This window comes from Procambarus clarkii, chromosome 48, assembly GCF_040958095.1.
Source record: "Procambarus clarkii isolate CNS0578487 chromosome 48, FALCON_Pclarkii_2.0, whole genome shotgun sequence".
NCBI classification, from domain to species: Eukaryota; Metazoa; Arthropoda; class Malacostraca; order Decapoda; family Cambaridae; genus Procambarus; species Procambarus clarkii.
In genome coordinates, this window is record NC_091197.1 from 11,233,798 (window position 1) to 11,255,586 (window position 21,789).

A 21,789-nucleotide genomic window follows, 5' to 3' on the forward strand; every position below is an offset into this window, starting at 1 on the left:
TGCGGTCGGCCCCGGCTTGGGACAATTATAGCCCGAGGCCCATCCCTCGCTATCCAGCCGAACGGCGCCGCCCCCTCTGTCCAGAAGCGCAAAGACACCATCCTTGTCCCTATTTTCTGACGCCTCTATCCAGCAGGGCGGCGCTACAAGCCTAGCCCTACTTCCTGACGCCTCTATCCAGCAGGGCGACGCCATCAGCCTAGCCCTTCTCCCTCCTGTCACTCAGCTTATCTTGCTCCATAAATTACCCCCACGCAAAGGGGTTCCTGTAGGATTCCTCCCATCACTGATGCACTACACTTGTTCTTCTTTAAATACGACACTGATAAGGCGAAGTGGTAGACAACCTCGACCCCGTACACTGGAGAAATAAAGCCACTGGAAACAGGCATTTCCACGTAGCTGCAGGCGATGAGCAGGTCAGATAGCTGACCTCTCATCCAGTACGTCGCATTTTTCACGCAGTTGATCGATCCATTAGAAATGCGAGGTATTAGTGTAAAGTAAATCATCCAATTCTGACGTTTGGACCACCCGCTGTGGGAGCGGGGAGGCTCATCGTGAAGTAATCTGTCTAACATTGGGTCTTGTGACATTACGATGGTGTTCCATACCCTGATGGCTTGGTGCTGCAGTCTGAGGCTTAGTGGTTGTGTGTTCAGGAGTTAATGGAACTCCTGGACTGTCCGGTCATATGGTGGACGGTTATCTTGAGGTTATCTTGAGGTTATCTTGAGATGATTTCGGGGCTTTAGTGTCCCCGCGGCCCGGTCCTTGACCAGGCCTCCACCCCCAGGAAGCAGCCCGTGACAGCTGACTAACACCCAGGTACCAATTTACTGCTAGGTAACAGGGGCATTCAGGGTGAAAGAAACTTTGCTCATTTGTTTCTGCCTCGTGCGGGAATCGAACCCGCGCCACAGAATTACGAGTCCTGCGCGCTATCCACCAGGCTACGAGGCCCCCGGGTTACTGGGGTCTGGGTTACTATTTGCTATGTGTATTATCTGGAACTTTTGCTTATTCGTACTTATTTTCTATTGCTTTTCAAAGTTTATAAATTAAATTGATGCTTTGATCTTGTTGGCCGGAAGCGGCTTTGATGGTCCAGAGAGAGCTGAGATCTGGTGAAGTGAAGAGCATAGTATATTCTCTCTCTCTTACGCTCCCCCTCTACCCCTCCCTCTTTCCCTCTCCCTCTCTCCTGCTCCCCCTCTACCCCTCCCCAAATAATAATGGATCATAGACACTGATTAAATCCTTCACTGGTGGAAACGTCGTGTGGTCGTGGTGGGGTTTTTTTTTTGTTACCTTTTAATAGTGAGTGTGATAGCGGAGGGTGTGTGGTGCACAGGTCCCCACCCTCTGTGGCCGGGCTCTCCCGCCCCACCTTCTGTGGCCGGGCTCTCCCGCCCCACCTTCTGTGGCCGGGCTCTCCCGCCCCACCTTCTGTGGCCGGGCTCTCCCGCCCCACCTTCTGTGGCCATGTTGAACAAACCCACAAGCTTGTAACAGTGTGTTGCCAGCAGGTGACGGAACCTCTATATCATTCACGGTTCTGTCTCCAGCCTGGGAACTTGTCCCCTCCATTTGTGTGACGCGTGACGCCAAGCTTATCTCTCTCTCTCTCTCTCTCTCTCTCTCTCTCTCTCTCTCTCTCTCTCTCTCTCTCTCTCTCTCTCTCTCTCTCTAGGGTGACCATAGGACTGTTGGAGCGGAACCTGTAATCCAGGACTAAGGGACTACCAAGGTGTAGAAGGAGGACCTACAGGGATGTAGCTCCTGGGCGCAGATTGTGGCTGCGTTGTTTTCCTGTTCGTTTCCTGTGCTCGCTGACAGCGTTGATTTGTATTGAAAGACAAAATCTAATTGTTTGAAAAGTATTCTTTGCCTTAAGTTGCGACAAAAGTGTGTGATACACTATGTGAAACACTTTACACTTGCCAATTCACATTTGATAGGTGTAGATTGTTTCTCGGGCACTTGCTTTGTTTCATGTACATAATTACATATCACTGTTAAGTTTTATTGATTGGATGAGTGGAGGGTGTGGCCGTCAGGCACGCCTTGGGTGGAGTGTACGGCCGTCGGCACGCCTTGGGTGGAGTGTACGGCCGTCAGCACGCCTTTTGTGGAGTGTACAGCCGCCAGCACGCCTTTTGTGGAGTGTACGGCCGTCAGCACGCCTTTTGTGGAGTGTACGGCCGTCAGCACGCCTTTTGTGGAGTGTACAGCCGTCAGCACGCCTTTTGTGGAGTGTACGGCCGTCAGCACGCCTTTTGTGGAGTGTACGGCCGTCGGCACGCCTTGGGTGGAGTGTACGGCCGTCGGCACGCCTTGGGTGGAGTGTACGGCCGTCGGCACGCCTTGGGTGGAGTGTACGGCCGTCGGCACGCCTTGGGTGGAGTGTACGCCCGTCAGCACGCCTTGGGTGGAGTGTACGGCCGTCAGCACGCCTTGGGTGGAGTGTACGGCCGTCAACACGCCTTGGGTGGAGTGTACGGCCGCCAGCACGCCTTGGGTGAAGTGTACGGCCGTCAGCACGCCTTGGGTGGAGTGTACGGCCGTCAGCACGACTTGGGTGGAGTGTACGGCCTCCAGCACGCCTTGGGTGGAGTGTACGGCCGTCAACACGCCTTGGGTGGAGTGTACGGCCGCCAGCACGCCTTGGGTGAAGTGTACGGCCGTCAGCACGCCTTGGGTGGAGTGTACGGCCGTCAGCACGGCTTGGGTGGAGTGTACGGCCGCCAGCACGCCTTGGGTGGAGTGTACGGCCGTCAGCACGACTTGGGTGGAGTGTACGGCCTCCGGCACGCCTTGGGTGGAGTGTACGGCCGTCAACACGCCTTGGGTGGAGTGTACGGCCGTCAGCACGCCTTGGGTGGAGTGTACGGCCGCCAGCACGACTTGGGTGGAGTGTACGGCCGTCAGCACGACTTGGGTGGAGTGTACGGCCTCCGGCACGCCTTGGGTGGAGTGTACGGCCGTCAACACGCCTTGGGTGGAGTGTACGGCCGTCAACACGCCTTGGGTGGAGTGTACGGCCGTCAGCACGCCTTGGGTGGAGTGTACGGCCGTCAGCACGCCTTGGGTGGAGTGTACGGCCGTCAGTACGCCTTACGGCCACTCCTCCCCCTATGAGCCCCGCTGCGTCCCGGTGCACCTTTGTACAGCGGTGACCACAGCCTCATAAAAGGAGTATTGTTTCCTCTCCAGCACCTTCTCTCTGCCTGGTTTTACAACCACCCTTCTGAAAATCCTCGTTAGGTAAGAAAGCCAACTTTTGAGTAGCGGCATTTTTGTGGCTTTCAATGGAGTTTGACGTCTTTTCTAAATACACAAGTCACTGAATCGAAAATGGCAAGGTTTTCTCCTCTTCAGTCATCTATTTGGGCATCGAACCACGGCTGGTTGAAGTATACAAGGGCAGTGGGGACACTGAAGGCTAGGGAGTCCCTCGAGTCAACATCTGTGGTTGGACCTTAGGCAAGATCGTTAACCACTCCTTGTGCAAGGGGACAGTAGGTAATAACGAGCCAGCCCATTCATGGGGTTTAGATTCGCAACCTCAGACCCACGTCAGACCAGGAGACACATTTGGCCGAATATTCGCCCGTTAGATCGATGTTTTCTTCCTACGAACTCGTTTTGAAACAGTAGTTCACTATGTATTTTTCTTTAAATTAGCAAAGATGATCACTTTTTTTTTAATTATCATCCACGTCAAACTTTTTTTCCAAGATGCTTGAAGATTCTTAATTTTATATTTTTAGCAAATATAGTGTTAGCTTGAAAGATGATAGGGTGGATAACGAGAACCTTCAACTCCAGTGATCCTACCACACTGCTCATAATATTCAAATCCCTTGTGCTGTCCCGCCTTGAGTATCGAACCCGTCCTCATCAACAAAGACCAAATACGCGTTAATCCAGCCTCTCAAACGCCCTGTTGTTGAATTAAAAACGGTTTACACGACGCTTGACGTTCGAACATTTCTTGAACGGTGCTTCGCTGACAACCTCTGTTCGAATTGCAACTCTATCAATACTTTCCCCAAGTACGACAGACCACTGGAACATTATCTAACACAGTGCACAGTTACAGCCACAACAGACCACTGGAACATTATCTAACACAGTGCACAGTTACAGCCACAACAGACCACTGGAACATTATCTAACACAGTGCACAGTTACAGCCACAACAGACCACTGGAACATTATCTAACACAGTGCACAGTTACAGCCACAACAGACCACTGGAACATTATCTAACACAGTGCACAGTTACAGCCACAACAGACCACTGGAACATTATCTAACACAGTCCACAGTTACAAACCCATTAAGATTTCAACTTAGATTCAACAGAGCAGAAGAAGTTGTTAAACATATATGGCAAAATCTTACTGAAGCGACCATACGAGTCATAAATACTCATACTCCGCCCAAGTAAAACAGAAACAAGCAACACTTAGTGGGCCAGCCAGAGGCTTAGGGCCCGCCCAGTGGGCCAGCCAGAGGCTTAGGGCCCGCGCAGGAATATCCCTGCAAAAAAAAAAAAAAATCCCCAATTACTTCAAATACCATTCCCCTCCTCATCAACAAAGGCCAAATGCCCGTTTATCCACCCACCAAACCCCCGATGAACGAAAAGAAAGAAATCTGTTTATGACCGAAAAAAAATTACACACGATTCACAACTTATTATAAATGCATTTTCTCGAGCAATGCTTCGTTCAGATACTCTGTGCTTCTCTGAATGCTTCACCAACATACTGTCAATACCAGTGGAGGCTGACTCCATACACAGTTTCAAGTGTAGATATGATAGAGCCCAATAGGCTCAGGAATCTGTACACCAGTTGATTGACAGTTGAGAGGCGGGACCAAAGAGCCAGAGCTCAATCCCCGCAAGCACAAATAGGTGAGTACTGGCTGACAGAGCCTAATCACCGCAGTTAAGCTTAACTATTCAGCATATTCTAGTATGTAATAATAATATTACCATATATTTGAGAAAATACATTATTTTTTAATACACAATACGTAGAAATTGACGAATACGGCTTTGGGTTTGGCCGTCGCCTGGACGAGTCCAGCATGAGGACAGGTCGGACTTGCCACAAATCCTCAATAGAATCTAAACACGTAACCTATGCCTAACTAATTAGTAATAATATTAACTAGTATATGAGAACAAACTTATTTTTAATGCTAAAATTTTTAAAAATTTATGAATGCGTCGGTAGGGTGGGGGGACGGCTGCCGCTTTAACGAGCCTAGCCTGAGGACATCATCACATTCTAATATGTAATAATGTGTAATTAATAATTTTGAATAATTTATAGCCCGTTAAAATTAACGCTGCATAACTGGGGGTGAACCGCTGGTTTGACGAGGTTAGTCAAGCCGCCTCCGTCCTCTTAGGGTTTCTCAATGTCCAGAAACAGTCGTATTAAAGTGCCCTTTATTAACCTACCAGAGGACCTAAAACAGAAAACGGGACAATATGTAAATTTCCCGTGCGTCTCCACCTCCGTATTGCCCTGCGTGTCCCCCCCCCTCCCCACACCCCCCCCTACCCCCACCCAGGCCATAGGTTACCCTTCCCCCTTTCCTCCCCCCCCCCTCCCCCTCCCTTCGTCACCCCTCACCAGCTCTCAGGCGACCAATCCCGACCATCTAAGACCCTAGACGGTTTACCTAAAGGAATCCTCAGACCACAGAATCATCCGCCTAAATTATCCCGCCATTATTTACAAATTCCGATTTTGCGTCGCCGGGAGAGTTGGTATCCCTGGGTGTCCCAGGGATGCCACGTATACGCGCTCGCAAAAGGTAATATACGCCATCTTACATTTATTTTTTTTTTACAAAACTTGCAGCGTAACCTGTGGTGAATGTGTTTGATATCGAGTGTTATTTTTTTTGGTACTTGTTCAGGCGTAGAGGTTGTGTGGCTATGGGCCAGCGGCTGCCAGCCACCAGCCGACTCTGTAAACAAGCGACTGTTTGCACGGGGACTTGAGGGTAAACATTGAGTTTTTTGTTCCCTGCATTGTGATTACACGAGGAGGGGGGGGGGGGTAAGGAGGTGGGTGGGGGGGGACAAGAATTGGGGCGTCTTGGCAGGAAGAAGTATGGGAGGGGGAGGTGGCAAGAATTCTTAAAGGGATAGGGGAAAAGGTTTTTATGAGAGGTAGAATGAGTCTTTCGTGAGAGAGGGAAGGAGGAAAGGAACACTTTGTGAGACAGGAAGGGAAGGGAAGGGAAGTATCAGGGAGGAAGCACCAAGCCATTGCGACTATATAGCACTGGGAAGGGGTCAGGATAAGGATTTGGGATGGGACAGGGGGGGGAAAGGAATGGTGCCCCAACGATAGATTTTTTTTTTGTGTGGAGGGGGGGGGGAGGAATATGAGAATTTAACTACAAAAAATATCCAATAGATATACTGGTATATTGATACTATTGTATACTTATACTGACAATGATAATGTATGAGCTACATCAAACATTACCCCTGAAGAATACAAAATACAGTGTATACTGTAGTAGTGATTTCTTACTGTAGGTGTATAAAAATACACGACTCTAGCATCGCTGTATCTTCTCACTTTACAGGTGGAAGGATACAGCCCCCCCCCCACCCAATCCTTATCAGAACACCCTCCTACCACCACCACCACAACCACCTCACCACCACAACCTCCCCTCCCTCCAAAGGGGGGGCTGGTAGTTGTGGTGTCTATAACACAGAGGCGTGACAGCTTCCGCCAGGGGGACGGGACGGGATGGGATGGGACGGGGGAGCGTTAACATGGCTATTCCATTTTGGTGTTTTGACGGGGATTGATGCTCACACACGAGCGGACGCCGCCGTACCCCGACTGACGGCGCTCAAGAAGGGACATGATTCGTGCTAAATTCTCAGGCATTCTTACCTGTGAAGAGCAATTAATGATACCTGTCTATGTGTGCTGTGGAGAGTGTTAGGTATCTCTCTGTCTCTCTCTCTCTCTGTCTCTCTCTCTCTCTCTCTCTCTCTCTCTCTCTCTCTCTCTCTCTCTCTCTCTCTCTCTCTCTCTCTCTCTCTCTCTCTCTCTCTCTCTCTCTCTCTCTCTCTCTCACGGGAGGGGGTGAGAGGGAAGAGCAAGAGTTGAGAGAAGGGGGATGTTTCAAGAGAGAGAAGGAAGAGAAAAGAGTAGGAGGAATGCTTGATGAGAGGGAAGAAGAATGGGAGAGATGTGAGAGAGAGTACAGACGGGGGGAAAGAGAGGATGGATATTGGAAGAAAGTTAGAGAGGGGGAAGAGAGGCTGGGAGAGGAAAAGAGAAGAGAGAGAGAGAGAGACCCGGTCGTAGCCGGCTATCCATTCTAGTGGGGTGGATTCTAATATATATATATATATATATATATATATATATATATATATATATATATATATATATATATATATATATATATATTATATATATATATATATATATATATATATATATATATATATATATATAAGAGGAATGTTCTAAGCCCAGCGTGCGGGAGTGAGAATGTGTCCACAATGTACCCAACTTTGTGAATCAATGAGAGCAAGTCGCCTCTTATACCCATGTACGAAAATATTTTGAAAACAAAAATGTAAAGTGGAAGCATTGAGAGTGAGCGAGAGATGGCAACTGGTGGAGAGGCACAAGACGGGTGAAAATGAGTGATAAAGTGAGAGAGTAGGGGGGGGAAGGTGAGAATGAGGGGGTGTGAGGGGGAAATGTGTCTCAGGCGTTCCTCACAGTATGAACCAAGCAATGACGAAAATAAAACCAATCTGTGCCCCCCACCACCACCGCTGTGCCCCCCACCACCACCGCTGTGCCCCCCACCACCACCGCTGTGCCCCCCACCACCACCATTCACACCTCACAACTGCTGCACCACATTTGCCCGATTTAAGGATAATAATAAATGGGGAAAAATAATCAAAGCTAGAAGGAAATATGGAGAATAGGGAGGGAGTAGGCATCTACCTAAGTAGCCGGTCAACGTTCGTGAGGAATGTAGGCATTATCCTCATTGACTGACTGACTGAGGACTCACCGACCAGCCCATGTGGTGTGTGTGTACAAGTCCAGTGTGTGGTAACAGGAGTCGAGGAGCGACTGGTGTAGAATGGGGTTAAGATCGTCGGAGAGACAGAGGTGGGAAGACAAGCCACAGAACACACTAATTGACAGACAGATATATAAGAGAGCTGTACCGACCTCCTGAGACACTGACAGTCTCTCTCTCTCTCTCTCTCTCTCTCTCTCTCTCTCTCTCTCTCTCTCTCTCTCTCTCTCTCTCTCTCTCTCTCTCTCTCTCTCTCTCTCTCTGTGGAGATGTTGGTCTCTTAAAAGCTCAGTTTAAGCTGACTACAAGATCCTGGCACTGAAGCTTGGCTCTGTAGGATGTCTCTAATCTTACAGTCTTACTTGAATTGGACTAGTGAAGGCAGCGAGTACCTTCCGAACCAATTAGAAAAGGACTTAGAACACCAGCTAGAGAAACTTATCTTCCTCGACAGGTCTTTCACGTTAAACTGTACATCTAGACATGACCCATTAATTTGTCTGATTACTTACTTCAGAATACATGACATGTGATCGTAATATATATGTCCCATTACTCAAATCACAAATAAAGATCACAATTTTAAATGTACAAGCACTTACGAATAAAGTAGTTTAAACTAAAGTAATATGAAGAGGAATCAAGTTACCCAAATGTACGGTAAGGAAACTCTAGTAATTATTGAAGGATTTATCTGCTACAACATTTCGTCCCTCTCCGGAACATCTTCAGTTAAAGAATTAATTAGAAGAGGTTGTTGTTGTTGTAGATTCAGCTACTGGAAACAGAAAGTTCCAAGTAGCACGGGCTACTGGTGAGCCCCTAGTGGACTTACCTGGCACAGGAGCGGGGTTATATGCTTGTGTGTGCTGCTACAAGAGGTAAACATGTAGCTACATGTAGCGAGCCGTGCTACATGGTAAAACCTCTGTGTTAAGCACACATGTACACACGTGAAAGGATCGAGGGGGTGTGTGGGGTGAGGTGACGGGGTGATCAAACATAGGGTAAGGGTAAAAGAGCCAAGTAAACACTAGGTAAGACATTGGGTAAAACTCCAGAACTCTTCTCGGGTTGTTGGGGAGCAGAAGACCTGGGTAGAGACATCGGCATTATCGCCTGATACTTGTCGAGGTCTAGGTCTAAGTGTCGGAATGGAAGCGAAGTCGTTATCTTGTATGCTTTAAGAAGGGGTACTAAGGTGGGCCGACCTCGAGCTGGTGTAAGAGCAAAGATTTACACGAAACGCATTCACGGCAAGTCTGATTGATCGCAGTTGACTCTTGAGTGCGCGGTGTGTACAAGGAGGTAGGGAGCGTTGGAGGGTGAGACACAGGAATATAACGAGGCGTGTGTTGGAATAATGATGAGGGTCGTTGTTGGTAGCTGAGTGTGTGCGTGTGTGGCGAATTGTCCTTCCTCGTAGGATTACACAGCTGGAACATATGTGTCGTGTAGCCTTGTGAACATGTGTAGTGAGCCGGTCGGCCGAGCGGACAGCACGCTGGACTTGTGATCCTGTGGTCCCGGGTTCGTTCCTTGTGGTCCCGGGTTCGATCCCGGGCGCCGGCGAGAAACAATAGGCAGAGTTTCTTTCACCCTTATGCCCCTGTTACCTAGCAGTAAAATAGGTACCTGGGTGTTAGTCAGCTGTCACGGGCTGCTTCCTGGGGGTGGAGGCCTGGTCGAGGACCGGGCCGCAGGGACACTAAAAAGCCCCGAAATCATCTCAAGATAACCTCAAGATAGTCTAAATTAGCTCGACCAGTTCGTCAGAGATGCGATACAGCTGCGATGAGGCACAGCTGCGATGAGGCACAGCTGCGATGAGGCACAGCTGCGATGCGAACCATCGACCGATGAAAACAATGAGAACAAATATAAATTGAAAAAAACTTGCGTGTATTTGATGTAAGGTTTAGCTAGTGGCTGGTGGAGTGAGGTTGAGGTTATCTTGAGATGATTTCGGGGCTTTAGTGTCCCCGCGGCCCGGTCCTCGACCAGGCCTCCACCCCCAGGAAGCAGCCCGTGACAGCTGACTCCTCGACCAGGCCTCCACCCCCAGGAAGCAGTGTAACAAACTAGGCTGTTGTAAGAATTATCCAGAGTGGTTTATCGACAAAAGAGAATGGGAAGCTGAGCCGCATGGTGACCTGACCCCCAGGGGAATTCGCGGTGGAAATAACCGACGCGTTGTTCATAGCTGCGTATAATGAATCATCCTATAGTATTCAGTAAATTAGAGAAAATTAGCCTTTATTCATTTTGCATTAAAATTGGATTGTATAATAGTACTGGATACAATATCAAGAGTATTCTAATTATTGAGTTTAAGTCACCATCAGTGACGTCACGAATCGGATCTAACTTTTAAGGCGGAGTGACCGGCGGTCATAGGTCAGCAGGGTTGACATGTCTAATATTTCTCAAAGTTTTAATAACCATTTTTGTGATCGGGAACAGCTCTGCCGTTAGATGTTTGTAATTTAATTCAGTAAAATAATTCAACCAGTCTGGATCAATTAAGTACAACAGAGGTTAATTGTTATAACTTAAACCTTGCTAGTAACTGGGTAGAACTTTGACTAGGCGGAAGGATACAATGTTCTGTCTGGGGGAGACCAGACAAGGAAGAAATCAGTGTGAATACGGGAGCAGCTGGGAGAGGTCAACCATCTTACCTCTCCCCAAACCAGCACAACATCTTAGCTGGAAAACATAGAGGTATAGTTGCTATGGTTATGTATAGAAATAGTCTTCTCATTTGCCATTCAGGTCAAGTAGGGAGTGTTAAAGTGATAGGGAGTGAACCTATTTAGATTTTGTCTTAGTTTTCTTTTAATAAATTAAATTTGTTATTAATTTGCATTTTATTGTTTCCATGTGTTTTATGTGTATACTTGTCCTGGTCACGTGGTCCACACGAGGCGGAGTTGCATTGGGCGCCGATTCTAACATCGAATCGGAATTATCATTACCGTGTAATTTATTCCACACTCAAGGTCATCGTTTATAGTGGGGATCAAGCCCCTAGGTTGATTAATTAGCGTGATCGATCCAGACCTCGATCATTGCTCTTGTATTACTGGTCTGGTGGTGGCAGCAGAGGTGACTCTAGGGTTTTGTTCAGAGCTTAGGTCACGTCATACTGGGTGTAGAATCCTAAGTCGGTCAATCGTCTTAGGACCACGTGGCGTGGAGTTGGCTTTGTTAAAAGTTTTGGAGTCCCTTGGTTTAGAAATAAAAGTAAGAATACGGGTAGAGGGAGTAGAAAGAAGGAAGTAAAGAGAGAGGACCCGAACCCGTGTTACAATGGTGCACAGCGGTGGTTTCAACAATTTTGTTTGAAATTGTTGAAAGGCTCACGCGTCTAGCCGTTCGAACACGTGCGCGGATGCTAAGGAGACAGCCGCGGGCCTGGATTAGCAGTGCGCCCCACAAGTGCGTTTGAGTGGGGATTGGCGAATCTTGGGTCATGCGGGCTGATATGATTAAGGTTTAGTTAGTAAGATTAGGCTGTTAAAATAGATTTATTGAAAAGGAGACCGCTCCGAGTTGATTGGACTGGGTACCATACTCGACCCATTGCAATTAATTCAGAGGTGTTGGGAGCCACCATACTCTCAACAGCAGTTCCTTGAGGGCTGTCGGGGGCGGATATATCTGTGGGACGCCAGTAGATAGTCCGAGGGCGTTATTAGACGACCCAAAACGCTAAGGAAAAACGTAATCCGTGAAGGGCGTTGCGGCCTCCGAGGGACGGACTAGTAAACTACCTAGCAGCGATTCAACAACTAAGTGATCGCACACTTAGTGGAGGTTGAGTCGTCCCTAGTCATAATTGTTGCTGAAAGCTGCGTGTCGCTCTGTTGGAACCTAGATGGTGTGGCCTCTAGGCTAGGTGTGGTACGGCGAGCCGGTAAGTACAATTATAGGATTAAGTCGAGTGCATTTTTTTTTAATTAAGTATACTTAAATTTATAAAGTAATTTCCGTTTATTTGCGTTGTTCTAGATTAATTTTTTTCCCCTAAATTCAATCCCCGGTTAAAATTTTTTCAAAGTGTTTAGCGTTTTCTTGCATATTAGGCTAAGTGCGTACGTTAAGTTTTGTTATTCCCTGTTCTGTTAGTTTTGTTCAGAGCTTAGGTCACGTCATACTGGGTGTAGAATCCTAAGTCGGTCAATCGTCTTAGGACCACGTGGCGTGGAGTTGGCTTTGTTAAAAGTTTTGGAGTCCCTTGGTTTAGAAATAAAAGTAAGAATACGGGTAGAGGGAGTAGAAAGAAGGAAGTAAAGAGAGAGGACCCGAACCCGTGTTACAGCAGCCCGTGACAGCTGACTAACACCCAGGTACTTATTTTACTACTAGGTAACAGGGGCATAGGGTGAAAGAAACTCTGCCCATTGTTTCTCGCCGGCGCCCGGGATTGAACCCGGGACCACAGGATCACAAGTCCAGCGTGCTGTCCGCTCGGCCGACCGGCTCCATGGTGGTGCAGTGGGGAGTACATTCTCGCTTCTGATGGCAGCGAGACAGAGAGAAGATTAAGCCACCCAAAAGGTGGCACGGGCATGAATAGCCCATAAGTGGTGGCCCTTTTGAGCCATTTCCAGTATCAATAGATGATACTGGAGATCTGTGGAGGTGCGACTGCACCCTGCGTGACGGGAGATTGAACAACAGCGGCGGTTGTTCATGTGTGAAGTATTCCAGAAGACAGTATCTCATCAAGAGTGTCTGACTCCTGCCCGCGTGGCGCCCCAGTTTTTTCCTCTAAGACAGGCTTGATTTGTTTTTTTATGGAATATTATTCATGAATTCACTTTGATCTTACCAATTATGCTAATTTCAAAAGTCACTTTTGTGTACGTGTTAGTTAATAAATTGGACAATATCGTTAGGGGGAAACCTTTGATCAAGCCGCCGGAATCTTGCCCCCCCCCCGCCCCCCATCTATGGGGGGACCAGCACCCCCGTCAGGGGGGCGTGTGGGGCACCCCATCTATGGGCACCCACAACACATGCCCACGAGATGAGCTGATAACGACACCATCAACGTGAGAAAGGGTTTTAAAAGCCTTGTTTAAACTTTCCATAATTGACATAAAACGCTTATCTCCCTTTGTTAATGGAAACTGAAGCGCGCTTACATGTCTGTTATCTTAATATTTGCGTTTGTAATAGGATGTTTTTAAGTTAATTTATCCATTATTATTATTATTATTAACATCTTTATTGACAAAATTAATTACAATTTTGCCTAATCTAAGGATTTTGATAGTCTTATTAAAGTGAGGATAATGCTGGTGTTCACTGTCACGCAGGACAGAGGGTTATACACAAGACAATACGTCTAAACTGTAGGCTGAAGCACATATATATATATATATATATATATATATATATATATATATATATATATATATATATATATATATATATCCAGATTTAGTTCGATCGTCTGTGAGCGAGCTAAACTTTATATCGAAGAAGGTGCTGGAAGCTTTGATGTTGTCAGCCAATGAAGAGTGAGACGAGTGAGACGTGATCAAATCCTATTGGCTAGAATATACGCGGTGTAAGATGCGGTAACCAATCAAAAAAGGAGCCAAAACTATCTTCGAGGAACGCGATTTGGCTAATAAGGAGATGGAGAAATTCCCTCTGTTCCCAGAAGAGTCCGTTCAAGATCGGGACAGAGAAACTCGAAGCATCTTTACGCATCCAAATACGAAGCCTGTACATCTTTACTTAGTGTTTACCTATTAAATAGTTTACAAGCTCCAGCACTTCGTAGGCCAAGGTTCATGAAAACTGCATAGCTGTAAATTGAGCGGCGATGGTTGAGGAAAGATGTAAAGGTTTCGCAAGTGTGTGTATAAATGCTTGATCAATCCTGACCGTGAATCATGCAACCACAGAGCTCATAAATAGGAGTTGGAAGGGGGATTAGGATGAGGATCTGGAGTAAGGATATAGGGATACAAGGGACGGTAATAAAGTTGCCCAATCGCTTTGACTTTCTTTGTGATTGTGATCATTTGTGGCTGGTTGATGTTTGATGGGAATTGTAGTTCGCTTGTTTAGTTGCAATATATGTTTTGCTCGCATTCATAACGGTGACTTTAGTACTGGGCCGGCTGTCTTTGGCCTGCTGTCCTGGGCCGGCTGTCCTGGGCCGGCTGTCCTTGGTCGGCTGTCCTTGGCCGGCTGTCTTTGGCCGGCTGTCCTTGGCCGGCTGTCCATGGCCGGCTGTCCTGGGCCGGCTGTCCTTGGTCGGCTGTCCTTGGCCGGCTGTCTTTGGCCGGCTGTCCTTGGCCGGCTGTCCATGGCCGGCTGTCCTGGGCCGGCTGTCCTGGGCCGGCTGTCCTGGGCCGGCTGTCCTGGGCCGGCTGTCCTTGGTCGGCTGTCCTTGGCCGGCTGTCCTTGGCCGGCTGTCCTTGGCCGGCTGTCTTTGGCCGGCTGTCCATGGCCGGCTGTCTTTGGCCGGCTGTCCTGTGCCGGCTGTCCTTGGCCGGCTGTCCTTGGCCGGCTGTCCTTGGCCGGCTGTCCTTGGCGACCCGCTACTGCTCCGTAACCCGCTACAGAATTCAACATTAAGAGCCTGAGGGTTACCAACGTCTCCTCACTAGTTTACTGACCAACCGCAGAGTATTTTAGTCCTAAACTAGTCCAGGACAATTATTACTGATATTTACATTACACTGTATTAATTGTATTACTAATAGTTTTGTATTTGATTAGAATTGCATGCAATAATACCATTTGTCTCGGTGCGAATTGCGGTTATCGCTACATTTTGTTCCCAACAATCGGTACAATGATAACCTGGCGCGTCTCTCTTCCCCTCTGACAGGCCGCACGTGTGCGAGTACCAGAGGCAGGAGCAGGTCCAGGTTCGAGTGCCGAAAGTCTACAGCTTCACCTCTACCGTCAGGGTTTACCGTTCCGGATGCTCCGTCAACACCTCCGCCTGCGTCGACTTCAAGAGGAGGTGAGTGCCTGTGGAGGGAGGTGCAAGAGGTGCCAGTTACAGAGGTGCAGGAGGAGGAGGGGGGGAGTGCCATTAGGGAGGACACAGAAGGGATCTGTATAGGGTGACCACAGAAGAGGGTGTGATCACCCTATGGTGACCACAGAAGAGAGTGTGATCACCCTATGGTGACCACAGAAGAGGGTGTGCTCACCCTATGGTGACCACAGAAGAGGGTGTGATCACCCTATGGTGACCACAGAAGAGGGTTTGATCACCCTATGGTGACCACAGAAGAGGGTGTGATCACCCTATGGTGACCACAGAAGAGGGTGTGATCACCCTATGGTGACCACAGAAGAGAGTGTGATCACCCTATGGTGACCACAGAAGAGGGTGTGATCACCCTATGGTGACCACAGAAGAGGGTGTGATCACCCTATGGTGACCACAGAAGAGGGTGTGATCACCCTATGGTGACCACAGAAGAGGGTGTGATCACCCTATGGTGACCACAGAAGAGGGTGTGATCACCCTATGGTGACCACAGAAGAGGGTGTGATCACCCTATGGTGACCACAGAAGAGGGTGTGATCACCCTATGGTGACCACAGAAGAGGGAGTGATCACCCTATGGTGACCACAGAAGAGGGTGTGATCACCCTATGGTGACCACAGAAGAGGGTGTGATCACCCTATGGTGACCACAGAAGAGGGTGTGATCACCCTATGGTGACCACAGAAGAGGGTTTGATCACCCTATGGTGACCACAGAAGAGGGTGTGATCACCCTATGGTGACCACAGAAGAGGGTGTGATCACCCTATGGTGACCACAGAAGAGGGTGTGATCACCCTATGGTGACCACAGAAGAGGGTGTGATCACCCTATGGTGACCACAGAAGAGGGTGTGATCACCCTATGGTGACCACAGAAGAGGGTGTGATCACCCTATGGTGACCACAGAAGAGGGTGTGACCACCCTATGGTGACCACAGAAGAGAGTGTGATCACCCTAGGGTGACCACAGAAGAGGGTGTGACTACCCTATGGTGACCACAGAAGAGAGTGTGATCACCCTATGGTGACCACAGAAGAGGGTGTGATCACCCTATGGTGACCACAGAAGAGGGTGTGATCACCCTATGGTGACCACAGAAGAGAGTGTGATCACCCTATGGTGACCACAGAAGAGGGTGTGATCACCCTATGGTGACCACAGAAGAGGGTGTGACCACCCTATGGTGACCACAGAAGAGGGTGTGACCACCCTATGGTGACCACAGAAGAGGGTGTGATGTAGTGACCTACAACACTAGGTGATGACTACATAGCACCAGTGGTCACAATATTCGAGGTGCCAATGTGGATTGAATATCACGAGCGGCGTTTCCTCAGCGTCAGTCCTGAGGGCCATATACTGCCCTTCATACTCTGTGATGTTCACAGACCAAAACCAGAAGACTAAGAACGAAAAGGTTGAAAAATGCTGCAAGAAGACATGACTGAAATGTTCCAGCAAGTGGCTACTAGACTTCAAGCCTTAAAAATGCAAGGTATTAGGGGATGAGAAGACAGGGGGTAAAGGAGAAAATGTAGCATTGCTCCCCCCTGAAAGGGAAGCAGTGTTCAGAGTCGGAAAAAGCAAAGCCTTAAGGTGGATGTTGCAAACTCTCACGTTAAACACACAAACATAAAATTAATTTACGCTCCATTTGCGACGATGACAAATGTATGAACTGCTTTCAGGACTGTGTGAGGGTGTGGGGGGGGGGGGCACGATGCCCTACACCCTTAACCATCTGTGGGGGGGGGCGGGAGGTGGGGTGACATGCTGCTTGAAAGATGAGCAATCACGTCCAGGCACCACAAATGGGAACCGAACACCCAAATGAGCAAAAAGAGATAAAATAATAAATGCCCTCAGAGCATCAAGTAGAGAGAGAGAGAGAGAGAGAGAGAGAGAGAGAGAGAGAGAGAGAGAGAGAAGGCTAATTCCATTCAAAGGCACAAATGTAGATATGACCAAACCCATTAATGGTATAAAAGGCGGTGCCTATCGAGGCAGTGTGATAGAGCCGACGCAGCCCTGGACGCGTCAGACATTTACAGAACCACTTAAAGAAACCTGTACATCTTTCCTCAACCATGGCGGCTCTCTTTACATTTACTAAAGGTTGTATGAACTGTGAAGCACAGTGGGGTTGTTGATAACGTTAATAGCCTCGGGTTGTGAAGTGTTGAAACTCGTGAACAGTTGAATGTAAACACAACCGCCACAAGGTTTCAAAATTTGAAACCGTCACTTCCATGGTGACGGTTTTCTACTTCCATGGTGACGGTTTTCTACTTCCATGGTGACGGTTTTCTACTTCCATGGTAGCGGTTTCTACTCCCTGGTGTCGGGTTTCTACTCCCATGGTGGCGGGGAATATATATATCAATGATGGAACAGAAATCTTGAAAACGGCGAAGCCCTACCATTAGATAATACACGAATTCGTATCAAGAAAGAGAAATAACAGTTGAGGCTACCAAGAGATGCATCACAACTTCACCAAGATGCTTAAGAGGACGGTTGTTAAGGACATTCAATATATTTAAATCCATAAGGCAAAAAAAATGTATTAGTAAGTTTAAAGAACTGTTTTGAAAATCTGTTAAATGGAACGGAATCGAAATGTATCTCTTTTCACGATAACTTAAAATTTATATATATATAAAAGCACGATAAAAAAGTAAAGTTATTAAGCAGTTGAGGTTGAATAATAGACAGACTACTTAAAGAACAGGTGTTGTGATAGATAGCTTCAGTTAACATTAACAGCTTCACTGTTAATGTTAATTTTTTGTTATGGACTAGGCTGCGTCAGACCAGCGCCTCTTGTCGTAAGTCCCCTGGGCGGGGAGCCACGCGGGGCTTACGACAGGTCTTACGACAGGTCTTATGTTACCTTCCTGTACACATGTGGGGCACATGCATGTACCGAGACCAGGATGTGCCTCTGCAACCTCTTCTACTACCGCGCAAGTGAGTGCAGGGGGTTATGGGGTCCACTACCACTTAAGGGAGCGGGGGGTATGGGGTCCACTACCACTTAAGGGAGCGGGGGTTATGGGGTCCACTACCACTTAAGGGAGCGGGGGGGTATGGGGTCCACTACCACTTAAGGGAGCAGGGGGGTATGGGGTCCACTACCACTTAAGGGAGCGGGGGTTATGGGGTCCACTACCACTTAAGGGAGCGGGGGGTATGGGGTCCACTACCACTTAAGGGAGCGGGGGGTATGGGGTCCACTACCACCTAAGGGAGCGGGGGTTATGGGGTCCACTACCACTTAAGGGAGCGGGGGTTATGGGGTCCACTACCACTTAAGGGAGCGGGGGGTATGGGGTCCACTACCACCTAAGGGAGCGGGGGTTATGGGGTCCACTACCACTTAAGGGAGCGGGGGTTATGGGGTCCACTACCACTTAAGGGAGCGGGGGGTATGGGGTCCACTACCACTTAAGGGAGCGGGGGTTATGGGGTCCACTACCACTTAAGGGAGCGGGGGGGTATGGGGTCCACTACCACTTAAGGGAGCAGGGGGGTATGGGGTCCACTACCACTTAAGGGAGCGGGGGGGTATGGGGTCCACTACCACTTAAGGGAGCGGGGGGGTATGGGGTCCACTACCACTTAAGGGAGCGGGGGGGTATGGGGTCCACTACCACTTAAGGGAGCGGGGGTTATGGGGTCCACTACCACTTAAGGGAGCGGGGGTTATGGGGTCCACTACCACTTAAGGGAGCGGGGGGGTATGGGGTCCACTACCACTTAAGGGAGCGGGGGGGTATGGGGTCCACTACCACTTAAGGGAGCGGGGGTTATGGGGTCCACTACCACTTAAGGGAGCGGGGGTTATGGGGTCCACTACCACTTAAGGGAGCGGGGGGGTATGGGGTCCACTACCACTTAAGGGAGCGGGGGTTATGGGGTCCACTACCACTTAAGGGAGCGGGGGTTATGGGGTCCACTACCACTTAAGGGAGCGGGGGGGTATGGGGTCCACTACCACTTAAGGGAGCGGGGGTTATGGGGTCCACTACCACTTAAGGGAGCGGGGGGGGGTATGGGGTCCACTACCACTTAAGGGAGCGGGGGGGTATGGGGTCCACTACCACTTAAGGGAGCGGGGGGGGGGGATGGGGTCCACTACCACTTAAGGGAGCGGGGGGGTATGGGGTCCACTACCACTTAAGGGAGCGGGGGGGGGTATGGGGTCCACTACCACTTAAGGGAGCGGGGGGGGGGTAGTATGGGGTCCACTACCACTTAAGGGAGCGGGGGGGGGGTAGTATGGGGTCCACTACCACTCACTGGAGGGCGTGTATACATAATACATAATAAATGAACTGATCCAATCGAATAATTCCAAGACAACGGATCGGTCCATTGCGTTACCTAAACGACCCATTAAGTAAGAGTTCCACCACACAGCGTTACCTGACATCACGCATAACGTTACTTAAGGTAACGTCTTCTCTCCTTAAAATACTAGTTTATTATAACACGTAATCGGCCGTGATTTTGTTTACAAAATCGTCTAATTCGTTAAAAAGGCGACGTTTCTGTTAGAAATTGAAGCCACCCGAATCCGGGACTGGGGTAGCTATAGCACACAGCTGGAGACTATCACGTTGTTGACACCAAACTCGATAATGCCAAAGTTAAGACGCCTTCGAAATTATCCGGTAGATGTGAGGAGGCCAGGTGGGCCAGGGGGTGGGGGGGGGATACCTGGTAGTTTTACCTGGCCAGTAATGAAGGGTTTCGTCTGCCCACACACGTCTTTCCCTTCCCCATATGTCTTAAAAAATATCTTTCCTTACGTGGGAAGCCGACCTTACTGGCGCCGTCTGAAGGGGGAAGCCATTGTGTCAGGGAGTGAGTTGCTAGCCCGCGTTGCCTAGCGAGCAACGTCTCATCAACGTAGCATCAATGCTATCAACGTTATTAACGTAAAATCAATCTTAAATCAACGCAGGAAGGTTTAAACGAAGGTTTTTGATATATTATTTACCCAGCTTTGCCCTGGGGATGTTCAATGGGAAGGAAGGGTGAGGGTTCGTTCCTTCGCTCGCTCCAAATTGTGTCGCTCGGCGGGCAACACAATTTGGAGTTTTATAGGTGTCTAAAAATCTATTTTGTATCTATACGGGTGAGTCGGAAATGACCAGGAATGTGTCGTGTCCTGTGGCCCACTCCTCCCTCAGTAATTACTTACGCGGGGCAGGCGAGAGGATAGTTGTAATATCCCCTGGAACTATATAAGGAGTAGTCTGGATGATATTTTACCATATGCATGGTTAAGGCATTTCGACACCTATAGTTAAGGCATTTCGACACCTATAGTTAAGGCATTTCGACACCTATAGTTAAGGCATTTCGACACCTATAGTTAAGGCATTTCGACACCTATAGTTAAGGCATTTCGACACCTATAGTTAAGGCATTTCGACACCTATAGTTAAGGCATTTCGACACCTATAGTTAAGGCATTTCGACACCTATGTTCACGGTATGGGGGGGGGGCATTTGTTGTCGATATATATATATATATATATATATATATATATATATATATATATATATATATAATTTGTTTTCTTTTACAGCGATTGGGTCAGTGTAACTTTAAAAGTTAGAAATGGCAATTTGTAATTTATCGGCGCCTCCTTAGAGGACAGCCTGTAGCAGTGTAGGTCTTAGGAAGACACTGCCAGCAGTACTGCTTACGTACGAAGAGTTCGTAAGTGTACTTTTATAAGTTAATAATAATTGACCATTGTTTATATCATTTCTTGACGATGAACAGTGGTCCTCGTGTCTAGGGTCTTATTTTTGTAAAATTGTAATAGACATTCGTATTGTTTTAATTTATATGTTTGATTTACAATTAGGCATAGTATATTAAAATTCTAAAGATGTACTTGGTATTTGAAGAACTTAAGTCATCTAATGCAGTAAAAGTGACATTTTTGTGTGGGTATCGGAGATACATGTACGTATATGTTTATAAAGTTCAACATTAATGTAATGTGTCAATAGATTATTGACTGTATCACTGTAATTTACGAAGTGCCTAGCGTATGTGGCTACAGCGTGTTGTTGTTATTAAGCAACAATACAGCGTTGTATAATACAGCGTCGCTGTCTAAACAAGCTGTAAGTTAGTTAGCAAGTCTTGCTCTGTTAGTGTGACGAACACAATGATTAAGTTATCAAATATTGGTTAGCAATTAAGAAGCCCACAATCTGTGGTTCGTGTATTAGTCAGGTATTGTTTCTTTAAGTGTAATTATCTCTGCACTTGTTATCTTTCTCAGGACTCAGCACCGGACTGTATATCAGGACCAGACCCAGGTCCGAACCAGGAGTATCTTCGCCTGCTGCCCTGGCTGGTCCACACAGGTCGGTCCACTCCACTCCTGGTCCTCAAGCAGGGCTAACTTGGCTAATATAGTTAATATGGGTCTCGAAATATCGGGTATACCAAATTAGTATCATATATCACTCGCATAAATGCTGTATTGTTCTAATATTTATTATTTTGTATTTCTTGTTGCATTTTGTTACTGTATAATTATATCGATATATATTCCTGTTAATTTGGTTTGTGTGTTTGTGAGCACAACATTAAGTACTGTAAGTTGACCAG

At 47.9% G+C, this 21,789-nt stretch overlaps 1 protein-coding gene across 3 annotated transcripts in view; it reads left to right on the forward strand.

The window, feature by feature from the left end:
• Positions 1-21,789, forward strand: part of LOC123764773 (multiple epidermal growth factor-like domains protein 6) — a 377,392-nt gene that overhangs the window by 276,862 nt on the left and 78,741 nt on the right. For all 3 annotated transcript variants that reach the window (XM_069302605.1, XM_045752888.2, XM_045752889.2), the window contains 2 exons: positions 14,969-15,106; positions 21,458-21,542. Coding sequence is in view for 2 of the 3 variants with exons in the window: in XM_045752888.2 (XP_045608844.2) it covers positions 14,969-15,106; positions 21,458-21,542 (223 nt within the window). In the remaining variant the exon portion in view is untranslated. The remainder of the gene's footprint in view (positions 1-14,968; positions 15,107-21,457; positions 21,543-21,789) is intronic.